General features: G+C 42.1%; 1 protein-coding gene across 3 annotated transcripts in view; it reads right to left on the bottom strand.

Annotated features, from left to right (window-relative positions):
• PARD3 (par-3 family cell polarity regulator) overlaps window positions 1-16566 on the bottom strand; it is a 550919-nt gene that overhangs the window by 231314 nt on the left and 303039 nt on the right. For all 3 annotated transcript variants that reach the window (XM_077303562.1, XM_077303560.1, XM_077303561.1), the window contains exons 8-9: window positions 11035-11160; window positions 8508-8890 (exon numbers count right to left, since the gene is read on the bottom strand). In XM_077303562.1, coding sequence (XP_077159677.1) covers window positions 8508-8890; window positions 11035-11160 — 509 coding nt within the window. The remainder of the gene's footprint in view (window positions 1-8507; window positions 8891-11034; window positions 11161-16566) is intronic.

Genomic DNA, 16566 nt, shown 5'->3' with positions numbered 1-16566 from the left:
TCTCTTCCCCTGTAGTTTTTAATCAATTTCATTAAAGACCAGCTTTTTCCATGCAGTGACGGATCGACTGGGTCATTCGCTAAAAAGGTTTTCATATACCTGGTGCACAGACTGGTTTGTGTCCCAGTGAGCTTCCTGCCTTTCCGTGTTCTTTTCTGACCAAATATCTCCGTGCTCCTTGCAAATACAGAATTTAAAGTATATATTTAAAAAAAACATCAAGCAATGTATTATTTATAATAGGTTGCTGAAACATATGGCAAACCCCAGTGCTTGGTTGCGCTGCTGCATACGTATTAATATATGGAAAGGAAATATGCAAAACTATGAGAACATAAGGCATGCGTGAACACTGGGAATCCATATGAGGCTCACTGCACCTTTCCCCCTCTGCCCAAAGTACCTGCAAGTTATTTCCAGATCTTGAAATCTATGTAGCAAAGCATACCAGATGCCGAGAATATTCGTATGGCCCTTTGGCAGGTAAGCAGCCTTTGTAACCCAGTTAATGTAAGATTTGACAAACAAATGTCAAAAACTTCAGAAAAGTGGCTATTTTATTTTATTAAATGAAATGTATTTCACTGTCTTTCAGCAAATGACCATATTGTCGTCGCGGCAGGATGTATCACTCTGAATGACATAATTTTACTAGAAAGGACATACATTTTTGGAAGCCCTACAATGACCTCATGAAACCTATGTTTCCCCGAAAATAATGTCTTATATTAATTTTGGGTTCAAAAAAAAATGCACTAGGGCTTATTTTCAGGTAGGTCTTATTTATTGACGTCCAAAAAAAATGTTACATGTATTCCATCCCCCCCCCCCGGATCCCCATTAAATCATACCTTAAAGGCAGGGCACAGCTTCTGTCAAGCCGGGTTATTCTGGGATTGTAGGCGGAGCTGACAGAGGCTGAGTGAGCAGGGGCAGGGCTCTTCAGTGTGTATCGCTGCCGGTTGGGAGACAAGCGGTACAGCGGCGCAGCGTACACATGTGCTGCAGATTTTAATGTTGTCTGGCCCGGCGCCCTGTATGACCGCGAACAGCCCTAGAAGAACACCCCTAAGGCCGGCCCTGGCTCTGGCTCTGGCTCTAAGGACCAATTAGAGGTAGGTCTTATTTTGGGGGATTATACAAGCAGTGCATGAAAAAGTACCACTAGGTCTCACTTTCGGAGTAGGTCTTATTTTGGGGGGAAACAGGGTGGGCTGAATTGTTATGGAAGGGGATAGCTATATAACACAGTAGCTTCACTGAAGCTAATCAGAGCTGGGTCCTGTCCATACCTGGATGGAATTTCCTCTCGGAACCATATACAGGTTAGAATCCTTGGAATCCATGACGGGGGGAAAGCAATAATAAATAAGGCACAACATTAGGGATGAACTTGAAAGGCTCTCTAGTCCCAGTGCCCATCCCTTTTCCATCACACACTATTTCTAAATGTGTGAGTTGTTTCTAAGTTAAAACCAGAATTAATTAGTGTAACCTGACAGCCAAGCTGCATGTGCAAACAAAGTTGCTATTCAGATGCCAATCATTTGTGAAAAATGGGAGTCACGGGCAGCTGAAGTGCCTCCTCCATGGGAAGAACCACCCAGCGAATGGCTAGAAGGTACCTCTGCACAGTGTTCATCCATTAACCAATTATTATCTCGCTGTGTCTGCATGGAGGCCAAACTGGAGCCTGTCCAAGTTCCCATCTTCTTTCAGCTCAAGTGCTTGAGAACCATAAAAGGTGATACATTGTTGCAATTAATGTTCTTCACAGCTTTGTGTCTAATTAATTTTGTACTTGCTTTCACTGCTGGGACCTCCTAGAGACAAGAATGTTACTGCTAACATTGGTGAGCCTAATATATTGCTTGCTTAACACTTGACAACTCTCAGCTCCCCCCTCCATTTTATTCCCCTCTCAGTACTAATCATTTTGTTAGGGTGGACCTTCAGTGTACAAATAAATGCAATGTTCTTCAGTGTCCTTCAGTTTTGGTTGATTAAAATATTAGATACAAATACCAGAAGCATTTCTAGTGGTAAAACATTATTTCAAGAGTCTTAAAACCCAGCATTCATCTCCGGGAGACTTACTTCTGAGGCCAATGCAAAAGCCATCAGAAGTAGATTAAATACAGATGATTCCAGAAGAAATGTTATCCCTATCTGCAATCAAGATTCGCAACCGTACTTACAACTTAAAGACAAGTGAATTTGCTGGGAATGTTAAGAGCTGTTTCCTCAAACTAAAACTCTGAATGTATGTTGCTAACGTTTTCTTCTCAGCCAGTTTGGTGTAGTGGTTAGGAGTGCGGACTTCTGCCAGGTCCGATTCTGTGCTCCCCCACATGCAACCAGCTGGGTGACCTTGGGCTCGCCATGACACTGATAAAATTGTTCTGACCGAGCAGAGATATCAGCACTCTCTCAGCCTCACCCACCCCACAGGGTGTCTGTTGTGGGTAGAGGAATGGGAAGGCGACTGTAAGCCGCTTTGAGCCTCCTTCAGGTAGGGAAAAGTGGCATATAAGAACCAACTCTTCTTCTTCTTCTTCTTCATCCACGCTTATTGATTGCTCAGTAGACAACAAGAAACAAAAAGCTGAACATGGAAACGAATATCCTCTCCAGTACGGCGATAAAGTACTAGAAAGATGGTGGCACACGAGGAAGAATTCATTTGCTATGGAGAGTTCCATCATCAGCTGATTGTTCTGATTTCTCCTGATGGAGCCTACATGGCGGAACACATAGCGTCTTTGTACAATAAGGCTATTACTTATCACCTGGCATTTTCTCCTTTTTGTTTTGTGTCATAGCAATAAAACACATGGTCTGCAACTTTTAAGATTTTTTTTTTTAATTGAGAAAAGATAGCAGTGCCATATATAGTAGAGCAATGACAACAGCGAAGATGTGAAGGCTACAAAGCCCGTTTTATTCCTGCTGTTCTTCCCAATGAGGTGCCACTGCAGAAAATCTGCTGTCATTTAGTGAATTGTTCATCAGACACACATACTATTGTCTGATGCACTTCATTATAGTCCATTATGCACACGCACACACAAACTACTTGCTGCTGGCAAAAACCACACATTGTTGTGTCACGCGGATCATGACTAAGTTAATTTCTTTTTAATTACACCCTTTTCAATCGTTCTAAAAAAGATATGATTTTTAAGATCCTTTTATATTGGCGATCCACACCTCCAAAATAGTGCACTGACAATCACAATAATTGCATGAGGAAATGACCAGTTAGGAACCTGAACTGGTCATTTGAGAATGAAATTACTGCAGCTGCATGTGCAATCAATGTAATTACTCTAAGTATTTGGGATGCCTGTTTGATGAAGCTGTTGAAAGAATTTGGGCCATTGTGCGTGATCCTAAGCAAAGGACATGTCCTCCATGTCTAAAAACCAGTCAGTGATAAAATGGCTTCTCTGTCTCTTTTACCCACTTGCAGGGACAATGGGTTAGTTTCAAATAGGAGTCCTTGCATGTGTCCTTCCTTTCCAATATTATGTGGTTACCTAGATCATGTACCCAGAGGAGGCGGATAAGAAGCAGGATCAGTGCTTCACAGACCGTTTATACACGGGCCGAAATGCTCAAGATGGTGGCGACAGGGCTTCGGGGAGCATCCCCGATTATGCTTGATGTTGCTGCCATCCCAGCCCTGGCCTGACGCAGGCCCTTGGAAGACCTGCGTTAAGAAAACATGGATTCTTCCACGTTCCTGGGTCTGCTGTGGACACAGGCGAGGGCTAGGTTGGGCTAGCCCAGTGCAAAATCAGAGGAGCCGGGCTTTTGGAGAATGGCAGGGCTTTTTGCCCCGCCGCAATGGAACGTGGCATGACTGCCGCTGTGCATAAGAGGTCACAGAGAAGCTGGAATATCTTAAATTCAGCCACGCAGAAGCTACTTGACATTCACGATCTGGCCAACGTAAGACACTAGAATGGGGCTCCTGTGCTACTAAGACTAGGCTGTGGATGTAGATTGCTTCAAGAGTGACATCCACCATGGTTTTAGGTTAATCCTATTTTCTCCTAATGAATGTTGCAAACTTGCTTCAAAGCCCAGTTTCCAACAGGAGAGATATGAATGCTACCACTAAATCATAGTTGAACCATAAAAGTAAGGAGGCAAAATGTAAAGGGGAAATAAATCAGGATAATATTATGCTTACGCCGGGCAACAATAACTAAGAAAAGCAATCCATTCAAACACCGTAATTTCCAATATGCATGCTATTGCCTATACATAGTTTATTTTGTGTGCTAGAAATTAAAGCGCACGAAGGGGCCCATTGTGGATGCAGAACTGCTGCAGAAATGAAGCCTTTAATATATGTGAACTGCAAAAACCTAGTCATATTAGACCCGTCCTCAATAACCTCTAAATCTGTATGCCAGCCATTCAAGCCCCGACCTTTAACCAAAGATAAATAGATATCAATTTTCATTTAGGAAAAAAGCCAACAAACATTCTGCATTGACAGAAGCATATTACTGACCTTCTCTCCTGACTTTATTAAACAGCTAATTCCTACGAAAGATCAAGTTATTTGAAAATGCCAAAATGGCAATAAATATTAAGAAATCATAACGGAAGCAAGCCTCGTAACTTGGGGGGACTCTCCCACTTTGTCATCGGCTGGGGACACAGTTCGCACGCAGCCTGCAAAAAGAACGGCTTTAATAAGGGGAGCCACTCACTTTGGCTTCTATATCTAATAAAGGCCATTTGTTCACTCTAAATCATTTCCCCAAACAGACGGACACAATAAGGGAGATTTCATGATGATGGCAAGCACGTGTGTGCGTGCACCCACATTAGTACGCCCCGCAAGGAAATTTTAATCTAATGACGGTAATTGACAAAGTAAGTGCTGCCCGATAGCGGGGAGGGGGGACGGCACGTATGCGAGGTTTTCCGTAAAGACAGTTGTATTTATAATATCCTTCATTAAAAATAATCAAAGACAATCAACGTCTCCGCTCGGCTCCTATTTATAATAAACTACTTGGGGGTCTACTTAAGCGCTCTGCTTCGTTTGTTGCTCCACATGCACATTTCTCGGCCTAATCAAATGAGAACTGAGGCATAAAACGGTCTTTCTGCGGCAAACAATAACAATAAGAGGCCATTGGCACAAAAGGGGAATCCTGCCTGTTTGCATCACAAAGCATGTTTCATAAGCCAAAGCCACAACACAAAGGTATAGCACGCACTGAGACTAAAAGGGGGATCCAACATTTAAATGCGGAACACTGAGATCGAAAGAGCCCTGTTAGTACTAGTGCTGGGTGCAGGAATCTGGAGGCCTCCTGGAAGAAGACAGCAACAGAAGGGGACAGACAAGTCTCCCTGGGAAGAGAGTTCCAGAGTGTTGCTGCTACAACTCAGGTTACCACCTGCCTAGTTTCAGAATCAATTTTTTTTTAAGTTTGTGACCACCTAAATCAGGGGTAGTCAAACTGCGGCCCTCCAGATATCCATGGACTACAATTCCCAGGAGCCCCCTGCCAGTGAATGCTGGCAGGGGGCTCCTGGGAATTGTAGTCCATGGACATCTGGAGGGCCGCAATTTGACTACCCCTGACCTAAATCATGGAAAACCACTGTACTCCAGTCTAGAAAGGAACATTGTCATTGGGATGACCAATGACAGGCTACAAGGCCCATTTAGGGGGGGAAATGCCGTTCAGAAGATATTCACACTTTTCTTTCATACATCCTCTTTATTTTAAGTAGCAAAACTGCAGAAAAGCTTCAAGGCTCCTGCTTCCCAGGAAACTGATGAAAACAGATTTACAATGTAGAATGAATCCATTTATAATCCAGGAATGGTCTGGTTTAAGGTGAGAATAAATTTGGTGTGCTCATCTCCAGAATATAAAGATCATCTCCCCAGGTGAAAATGGCTACTTTGGAGGGAGGACCCCGAGGCAGTATGGTCTTTTGAGGCCCCACCTCCACATCTTGAGGCACACTGAAATGTGGAAGGTACTGCTTTTGTAGCCTGTCCAATGCTTTTCTTTTCTGTTCAGGGACACCCAGGGGAAAGGATAACTACATGCGAGAGAGAAGTGCCGGAACAGAGAACCACCACCAAACCACCCCGTTGCCTCCTCCCATTCTTTCCAGCCTGCCTGCCATTACTTCCGGGTTGATATGGGCTGTACAGCCAGAGTAACCCATTGAGGGGCAGGTTGCGACTGAACTGCCTTGTGGTCGGCTGACCCCAAGAGGGCCTGACCTCTTCCCATGCTGGCCATGCTCAACTTGTTGATTAAAGGCTGCGGCCAAAATTTTAATGCCAATCAGTTTGTCAGTGTTCTTATTAAGCCATCTGACTTGCAAAGCAACAGAGAAGAACAAACTGCCCCTCTTCTCTGCATACAGGAAGCCCTCTCTGGCGCAGGGAACTCATGGGCTCCCAGGGAGAGCCACCTTGCTCATTCCTTAGTGTGTTCTACTTACAAACTCAGTTACTAGAGTGGTTTACCATTTTTTAATCAGGAGGGAAACCTGCAAAAAACACACCACTGGGTAGCTTCCTCTGTATTCTGTATTCTTTTTCCGTAAAGCTGACTTATGGTGACCCCATGGTTTTTTCAAAAGAGACCTTAAAAGGCGGCTTTCCATAATTTGCCTCTGTGTCAAGACCCTGGTATTCCTTGGTAGCCTCCCTTCCAAATACTGATCGTGGCTGACCCGACCCTGCTTAACTTCTGAGATCTAACAAGATCAGGCTCGCCTGTGATAGCTAAGTACAAGTCCAACTGTTGTGCGGAAATCTCTTTGCAACTTTGAGTCCTAACTAAATTTGCAGATTTGAATTTCATTTTGGATGTTTTTATTCACTTTGAGCCACAAGGATTCGCACTTACTGCTGAGAAGCTATAAAATGCTATTTAGTCCACCACTTAGTCAAAATTACTGCTGCAATTATATAAGCTGTATGAGCACTATCTCCACTGCTGACGGAGAAAATCAGAAGCCTGAGTAATCTCCCTGTGGTGTCTTTTGGAGGTCTCCCTCTTGATCGATTCCATTAAAGATGAAAAATTGGTAAACCACTGTAGTCACCGAGTTTGTATTTGGAAGTACGGCCATTTCTCACTCGGCTAGGACTCCCCCCCACCCCCACCCCCCAAATCATCTTATCTTAAGCTGATGGCCTTAAGTATTTTTGAAAGCGCATCAACAACAGAAGCTAACTGTCAACTCAACCTTATGTCATCCAAGTTTGTAGAGCTTAAAACTCAGCAACCAGAAACAAGCAATCTGGTAGTTCACATGAAGTTTACAAAAAAATCAGCAACATCACAGGGGTGAAGGGAAAAACAACAACTTTAATCATTATTTAAGGCCCAGTGGGAATCCCCTTTGACAAGTTCCAGGAGAAAAATATATGTTAATTAACAAATATGATTGGCACTAAACACGGCCATTAAATGTGATATAAATAAAAAGGTGCCGCTTGCCAGCAGTTCTAAAGAAGAGACAGTGTGGCAAGAGCTATTCTTTCTTACTTCATCACAACAAAATACCTGGCTTTTCATAAATATATACGCTATATATATAAGTAAGTGCTTATCAAGCTGTTTACAGATATCATGAGTAGTGCATGGGGTTTATAGATGTTATTATGCCCACACGTAAAGAAAGTAGGCATTTCTACCCACTAATTATCCTTTTTCTCACAACTCACCTATCGGGTATAGATTTGTTATCATTAAAATCACTACCACCACCACCACACTAGCTCACTTGAAAAATGTTCCATCCAGATTCTTGGAAACTGAAGGTGTCCGATATAAGAAATGCAAGAGGTTTTGTGCTAGCCCAGGGGAATTGCTGAGGTTTTGGAGCCTTTGAATCACTGGCTCGAAGGCCTTGATCACAAACAGCATTTGAAACTCTTTTCATTTTTAAAAGTGGTTTCCCAGGCAGCAGGAGGGGGCTGCTGTTTTAGGAACAAACAACTCCAAAGCCTTCTTTGAGTTCACAGAACCAGGTTAAGAGTTCTTTGCGTCCTGGCTGTTACTCTCCGGTTACTTTCAGTTATAAAGTACCCTTTAATAAAACTATTAACATTTCAAATCATGAAAGCCATTTAAACTCTTTTGTTTTGCACACATGACTGTCCTGCATAATCTACCCACTGCAAACTTGACTTGCAAGTTCTATATGGTCATGGGTGAAAACAGCTGCATGTTGGGAAGCGTGTGGGTTAGGCCCGTACCTGTGTCTTTCCAGGTATGAAAAGGCCTGCTGAAATGTACATTTGCATGCACCAGTTGTATGCACCATGGGGAAGGCACTGGCTGGGGAAGGCACTGGCAAACCACCCCGTATTAAGTCTGCCATGAAAAGGCTAGAGGGCGTCACCCCAAGGGTCAGACATGACCCAGTGCTTGCACAGGGGATACCTTTACCTTTTTATGCACCAGTTAAAAAGAAAAGGGATATCGACACATGCTTCTTACCTTTCCTCAGCTGTATATTGAGCCTCTTCCCTATCCGTTTAGTGTTGTAGCCACTGGTTGAAGTAGACGTGAGAACTTTTTGAGGTGACGGAGACAGGCCCAAGGGTGGTTTTCCTGATGAATTCGCACTATGAGGTAGCTGTGAGTAAGAGTCCATCTGGTCTCCTTGATTGCTCATGCGGGGTATTCTTTGCAACGTGTGAAGTCCAGAGTGGTTAATACTCTTATTGTCAATATACTGGGAATCTGGGCTAAACCGATTGGAGTAGTACGTGTTCTTCTCGCTTTGTGATAACTGTTCATACTGTTCTTTCTTTGCTGCCGGAACTACATGGAACCAGATAATGGGAGTGCGCATGGCTTGACGGAACATATGCTGTGCTCTAGGTTTCAGAATGAATGGGAAATTAGCAAATTAAGACTGTCAGACGAGAAGACATTACAAGCATAATTACTGATGTTAATTAGGCATCATGAAATGACAGACATATTGTTGAAATTGAACTGTAAACTAAATGATTAGGCTTTTTTTTTTGAAGTGATCCATTATAAATGTCTTTGCTGCTGAAGTATATTTCTATTGTCAATACAATTTAATTTATTTTCCTTAATTAATATATCATTAAAGTATCGTTGATTATTAACCAAAGTATTATTCTAAAGCATTACATACCTTATGGCTTCCCATATCATTCTCCCTAAATCTCTGTCACACAAAATATCAAAAATGAGGACATGTTTCATAGAAGCTGTAGTTTAGCAGGTATATATGGCTTCAGAATCATAAATATTAAATGGTCTTTTTGTCCTTTCCTATGAGAAGGTTTAATATTTTCTGTAGTGAGTCTACTTGTCTAGGCAAAGACATTGTTAATAAAAGAGTAGCAAACAGACGTGGTAGATATTTTAACTTATCTACCACTAGTTGGTATGATCATGAAAGTGAAAGTCATTTTCCAACACAAGTGGTGATTAAGAGATCCGTACCTAAACACTGGTATAGTATTATCTATAATGAGCTCTCCCAGTGCTGCCCAACAAATAATAACCGACAGATAAAATTGGACGCAATCCAGGCTACCTCTATTCCCTTTAAACTGTTCATGTTAAATTAAACAAAACAAAATTACTGTTGTTTGGATTGAACAAAGTGCATGTGCGACATCCATACCCCTCCCCCACATCACTGCTGTGTTTACTGGAACTCCAGAATATACTTGCAGCTTATTCCATGAGTCTCTGTATTGAAATTACTGCCGGGAAGATTAGAACTAGCATGGTTTAGTTTAATTACCAATCAAAAGATTATAAAAAGTAATACTGCAAACTGATTTCTCAGAGAACAATCTGTATTCTGCTTAGGAATTCCCTGCTGTGTGAGCTGGACAACTTTTATTTTTCCTTTTTAATACAGATTTTCCTGGAAATATTCACATGGACTAGCATATTTCATCAAAAATAACAAAAAGCGCTGGCTTTCTCTGAAACCATTTATAAGCTTCTCGACTTCTTCAGGACAATTTCAGCATCATGCGTACAAGCACATTTGAAATGCAAAATTTTTTTTTAAGCGCAGATACAGTGGCTCCTATGGTAAAGTGGTGCTAAACCAAAGAAGCTTTTATATTTCTAATAATGAACAACCTGAGTCATTCAATATAAGTGGGAGAAGGGAAACAATGGCATGGCGAGGAAGATCTGATGGCCCCCCCAGTGTTAAGAACGTAAACACCCGCTATGTGAGTGTTTACTCGCTCCTGTACTAGATTTTTGGTGGGTTTACTCACTCCTGTACTAGATTTTTGGGGGGTTAGTGGGTTGCAGACCGCCATGGTTTTTAAATGTTTTAAAAGTCTGTTCTTATACCGATGAATGTCTGGAATTGTTTTAATGTGGTTTTAACAGGGCTTTTAACACGGACAACTGTCACCCGCCACGAGCCAGCTATGGGAGTGGCGGGCAATAAGTCGAAATAATAAATAAATAAAAATAATAATGAGGAAATCGGAACAAAATAATCAGAGGGGAAGATACCAGTTGACACATAACATAATAGCACTCATTAACTTGTAACTTTGTAAACTAGGTAATTAAAGCAATGCAGTAGTGAACTAACAACTCCTTTCACAAAAGAGACTCACTAAGGAAGGGGTAGTCAACCTATGGTCCTCCAGATGTCCATGGACTACAATTCCCATGAGCCCCTGCCAGCGTTTGCTGGCAGGGGCTCATGGGGATTGTAGTCCATGGACATCTGGAGGACCACAGGTTGACTACCCCTGCACTAAGGTACTTTGTTCTTCAACATTTTACTTCTCCAAATTACTACCACATGCAATGGCTAAAGTTTAAGAAATGCAATAGACCAGGGGTAGTCAACCTGTGGTCCTCCAGATGTTCATGGACTACAATTCCCAGGAGCCCCTGCCAGCAAATGCTGGCAGGGGCTCCTGGGAATTGTAGTCCATGGACGTCTGGAGGGCCGCAGTTTGACTACCCCTGCAATAGACGATAAAGTTACACTTACTGCTCAAATCTCCTATTGCGGAGGTCTCCATCATTAATTCTGACGATGCAGTCATTTTCATGAAAGAGGTTTTCTTGCTCTGCTTTCCCACCTTTCTCTAATCGCTTTACTAACAGTCCCAGCGTTCTAGAACATAAAAATAATCAAGTTAGTATTCGGAATAATCATTGCACAAGATAGCAAGAATCTTGCTGGATCAGGCCCGTGGCTCCCCTTTGTCCCGCATCCTGCTTCCCACAGAAGCCAGATAGACTCGTCTAAGAAGTGTGTGAACAAGGTGAGAAGGCACCTGCCCTCATCTATTGTGACCCAGTGCCCACCAAAGGCTGGAGTTTTAGTCGTGGCCGGTTGCCCCACCTCTTTCTGCACCCACATGGGGGAGCATTTGGCCCGGTGCACCTCATCCGCCCCCGACTTGTACTCCTGCATGAGAGCTAGGGCAGTGAAGCTCCCAGTGCATAAATGGTCATATAGAGGCACATGATCTCTGAACATGAAGATTCCTCTATGCTCCCGTGTCTTCAAAATCATAATCACACAGAGCTGGAAGAGACCACAAAGGGCCATCCAGTCCAGCCTCCCAACTTCTCAGGGACTTAAAAACCACACACTCCTGACAGGTGCTCATCTAACTTCCTCCTAAAAGCTTCCAACGGAGGAGACTCCACCACCGTCTGAGGTGGCCTATTCCATCTAGGAACATGCCCTCACTGCCAGAAAATACTTTCTAATATTTATGGAACCTCCTTTCATGTTATTTGAATCCATTGCTCCTAGTTCTTGTCTCTAAAGCTGCAGTAAATAAGTTGGCTCACCTCTTCAACATATCTAGCCTTTTTATAGTTAAACAGCTATTTTATAACCTTTTGCCTTCCTCTTCTCTAAGTGACACATACCCGACTCTCTCAACCTTTTCCCTTAAGCCATGGATTCAACCATCCTAGTTGCCTTTCTCTGAACATATTCCAACTTGTCAATATCCTTCTTAAACTGTTGCATCTTCAAGTTCTATCTGTCTCATTTGAGTTCTGGATAACAAACTGGGTCTTAATGCTGCCGTCTTCCCACCCTGTTCCTCCAGTTCCATAGTTGTACTTGGAATTCCACATCGCTGATAATAGCAGTGGCTTTGAACTGAAAAGAAACCCGTATGTCTCTCCTATATCTCACATAATTTGGCCTAACCCTAAATTTTATTCAATAAAATCAGAGTCCAGTAGCACCTTTAAGACCAACAAAAGATTTATTCAAGTTGTGAGCTTTCGAGTGCAAGCGCTCTTCGTCAGACTAAGAACTGACCATCATAACAGTAGGAATATATAAGCAAAAGTTAATCCTGTTACATTATTAAACTGTGTCACGGCATCCAAACACAGCCGCATTTGAATCTATCCTAAAATTTATTATCTCTTTAGAGCAGGGGTAGTCAAACTGCGGCCCTCCAGATGTCCATGGACTACAATTCTCATGAGCCCCTGCCAGCGAATGCTAGCAGGGGCTCATGAGAATTGTAGTCCATGGACATTTGGAGGGCCGCAGTTTGACTACCCCTGCTTTAGAGAGTGCCTAAGCCTAACTTTTAATCTCTCTCTGAAAACTGTAAAAAAAAAAATTAGTGCCAAAGCATACCTACTTAAGTTTTAAGGTGATTATTTCAATTATTATGTATTCCTAATTTCAGTTACAGCTGAGTTTTAGCCCATGCAAAATCATACTGGCACACCTTCCTTTGTACATGGACTAATTTCATGGGCATAGAACAGAATTTCTTGGCAGCATAAAAGAGGGAACTATTGACTGATAAATGGACATTTTCCATTGGATCCATTGATTTTGTCACCCTAAAAGGTAAGTCCGATTCATTCATTCATTCATTCATTCATTCAATCATTCATTCATTCATTCATTCATTCATTCATTTAACTGGCTGCTTTATGTATTTGATATTTTATCATTGTATGGGTGTCTTAATTAGATATTTAAGGAAGACCCAGTGAGGGTCAAAACACATCAGGTCTAAGAAGGTCTAAGACCTAAGATTGTAAAATTTATAAGATAACTTTTCAAAGTGTTTTTTTTTAATTGAGCAGAATAAATGTTCACATATTTTTGTAACTTGGGGACTAGTTCATAGACATTCAACCTTCTAGGTCATAACTATTTTTTTGTTTTCTGTTCTCTGCCAATGCACAATGGCCAGTGATGCCTGAGTTCCATATTGGCATAACCAGTGCAATATTGTGGTTTACAATGTTCATTTTTATTAGGATATAATATGATCATCCTCAGAGTTCAGACACCTCAATGGCAGTTGAAGGGTGTTCATATCTTCAAAGGAAAGATGTATATTAATTTGGGCTGTTTAGACATCAATAAAACAAAACATTAGCTGCTTATTTTCAGCCTTATAATTCATTATAATTTAGATTAGATTAGATACAGAGTGAGAATATTAATATATGCAACTGAGTTTTGTCAATTGGTATAATTAGGCTAATGAAACTTGTGATAAAAATGGTGGCACAAATTTTCATAAGCGATCACTTAGCCTGTTTATATATATTATGCAAAACTGCGCAGACCTAAAACATCTTTATCATTTTTGCTATGCCTCAAGCCTAACATACCTTCTATTAAAATTGTGCTATGAAAATCAGCACGCCTATTATTTCAGTATGGTTGTAGATTAACTGTGCAAACCTTAATAAAGAAATCTATTTCCCCACTCTGGAATGTTGCTACCTTCAATCATGTCTATATTGGTAAGACAAAAATGCATTTTCAAGAATTTTGCCAGACTTCATGATCAACAAAAGATGTTCTGAAATATTCATGTGTAATGGCCAGATGCATTAAAGTACCTAAACACATTTTAAGTTTCAAAAAGGCAGGAACATGTCAGTCAGCACTTTGAACAAAGTCATTCATTTTAAAAGTATGGCTGTCTGAAGAAATGAAAAACAGCGGTAATGGATTTCATGCTGTTGTCATGTCTAGTGCTGGGCACAAGCCAGCTCACGAAATAAAGTTTGAGGCAAATTTTGGCCCATTCATGGTTTGTGAACTGGAGATCATGGAAGGTCGACCAACACAAACTTTCCATAAACTTTCAAATAGTTACTGGGGTTGGTGCTGTTTTTTTTAATGGATACGTTTCCAAACACACTATCTGGACTCAAACAAAATGTTTACCAAACTTCAAAGCAACCAGGAGGGGGCTGAGCAATCCTCCAACCTTGGAAACACTCTTGTCAGTTTCAAATTAGTCATGTCAGTTTCAAGAGGGTCCCCCCCAAAAAAAACTTTTCTGGAGTTCCTTTGTGTTCACTTCCCATTTTCTTGCACAGAGTTTGCTAAATTCCCCCCCCCTTTGCTTGGATTGAGGAATCTGTACTTTGAGACCCGACATTTTAAGCTTGTAATGCAAGAAGCATTGGATTCTGCTAAGCATTCTGTTGGGTACCTTGTACATTTTACATGCTCCCCTCACTTGAATTATGATTGAATTAGCATTGCCACATTGATACCAGGTTCTGCTAGGTACATTGCACTGGTTCTGCTGTGCTTCCAAAATCCATTTCAGATGGAGGAATAGAAGAAGAAGAAGAAGAGTTGGTTCTTATATGCCGCTTTTCCCTACCCAAAGGTTCATAGAATCATAGAGTTGGAAGGGGCCATACAGGCCATCTAGTCCAACCTCCTGCTCTACGCAGGATCAGCCCTAAGCATCCTAAAGCATCCAAGAAAAGTGTGCATCCAACCTTTGCTTGAAGAATGACAAAGGAGGCTCAAAGCAGCTTACAGTCACCTTCCCATTTCTCTCCCCACAACAGACACCCTGTGAGGTGGGTGAGGCTGAGAGAGCCCTGATATTATTGCTCGGTCAGAACAGTTTTATCAGTGCCGTGGGGAGCCCAAGGTCACTCAGCTGGTTGCATGTGGGGGAGCGCAGAATCGAACCTGGCATGCCAGATTAGAAGTCTGTACTTCTAACCACTACACCAAACTGGCTCACCAAACTAGCACTCACAAATGTCTGTCAGAGGTCAGAGCCCTGAACCAAACCCTAGCATGTCTGACATAAAGCAATTAGTTACATTTCTTCCTTAAGATGTGTAGCAAAGCAAGAAGAAAATACGATATTAATTGATGTAGTGCTGATATTTTCAAACTTCAGGCTTACTTAGATCTGGGTTCAAATCCCACACTCAGACACGACTCTCACTGGGAGACTTTGGGTCAGTCGAGGACTGTTTCAAGTACAAAACAGTAGGAGAGACTACTTATGCAACACTTAAAGGAAGCGTGGGCTAAAAATGTAGGAAAGAGATAGAAATAAACATCAGCTGTTGTTGTTGTTGTTAGGTGTGAAGTCGTGTCCAACCCATTGCAACCCCATGGACAATGATCCTCCAGGCCTTCCTGTCCTCTACCATTCCCCGGAGTCCATTTAAGCTTGCACCGACTGCTTCAGTGACTCCATCCAGCCACCTCATTCTCTGTCGTCCCCTTCTTCTTTTGCCCTCAATTGCTGTGTCACTGCTTAAAACAAATACATCAGCTGTGTGGAAGTCATACCTGGACTTCTACAAACCAATATTGATAACATATTAAAGATATTTAAAATTATGCCAAATCTTTTTTCAGATTCCAATCCAAGTACTGAACCCCAACAATTTTGTTTGAAACTACTAAAGTAACTGGAATAGATCTGCTAGGAAAAAGCCCTCTCTTGGATTATTCCTATATATGCTCTCCTCCTGCTGAGGACCGCAAATTAATTTTGCATACTGTTCCCCTTACAGAAATAAGATTCCGGCGAATATGGGTCAGACTTATCCTAAGGCTGAGAGAAACCAGTGTTGAGAAAATGCATACATTATATCTTTCAAAGCATGAAGGCAACATTTTACAGAATGTGGGTAGAGGCCACCAGCTAGTTTACTCTTCACATTAAATAGGTATCCTCTCTCTGATTCCTAGCTGCCCTTTTGCAAACTCAAGACCACGTCATACCAGGTACAACCAGGATAACCATTCTTAGCTGAAGCCTATGGGTTGGTGAACATCCTAAAATATCGGGACTCCTTATTCCAGACCCAATCATTCTCATCACTGTGTACTTATTGAACATAAAAAGGTAAAGGTAAAGGTATCCGCTGTGCAAGCGCCGGGTCATGTCTGACCCTTGGGGTGATGTCTCTAGCGTTTTCATGGCAGACTCAATACGGGGTGGTTTGCCAGTGCCTTCCCCAGTCATTACCGTTTACCCCCCAGCAAGCTGGGTACTCATTTTTCCGACCTCGGAAGGATGGAAGGCTGAGTCAACCTTGAGCCGGCGGCTGGGATCAAACTCCCAGCCTCATGGGCAGAGCTTTCAGACGGCTGCCTTACCACTCTGCGCCACAAGAGGCTCTACTTATTGAATATGGATAGCATTTAATTGCTGTATGCGAGGGTCCACCTGGGATTGACCTCGGCAGTATGGTAATTACATCTCTTCAAATGCCCATGATGTTTGCCCACAAGGCT

Source organism: Paroedura picta, chromosome 11 (assembly GCF_049243985.1).
Source record: "Paroedura picta isolate Pp20150507F chromosome 11, Ppicta_v3.0, whole genome shotgun sequence".
NCBI classification, from domain to species: Eukaryota; Metazoa; Chordata; class Lepidosauria; order Squamata; family Gekkonidae; genus Paroedura; species Paroedura picta.
This window is presented reverse-complemented; position numbering and strand designations above follow the sequence as displayed.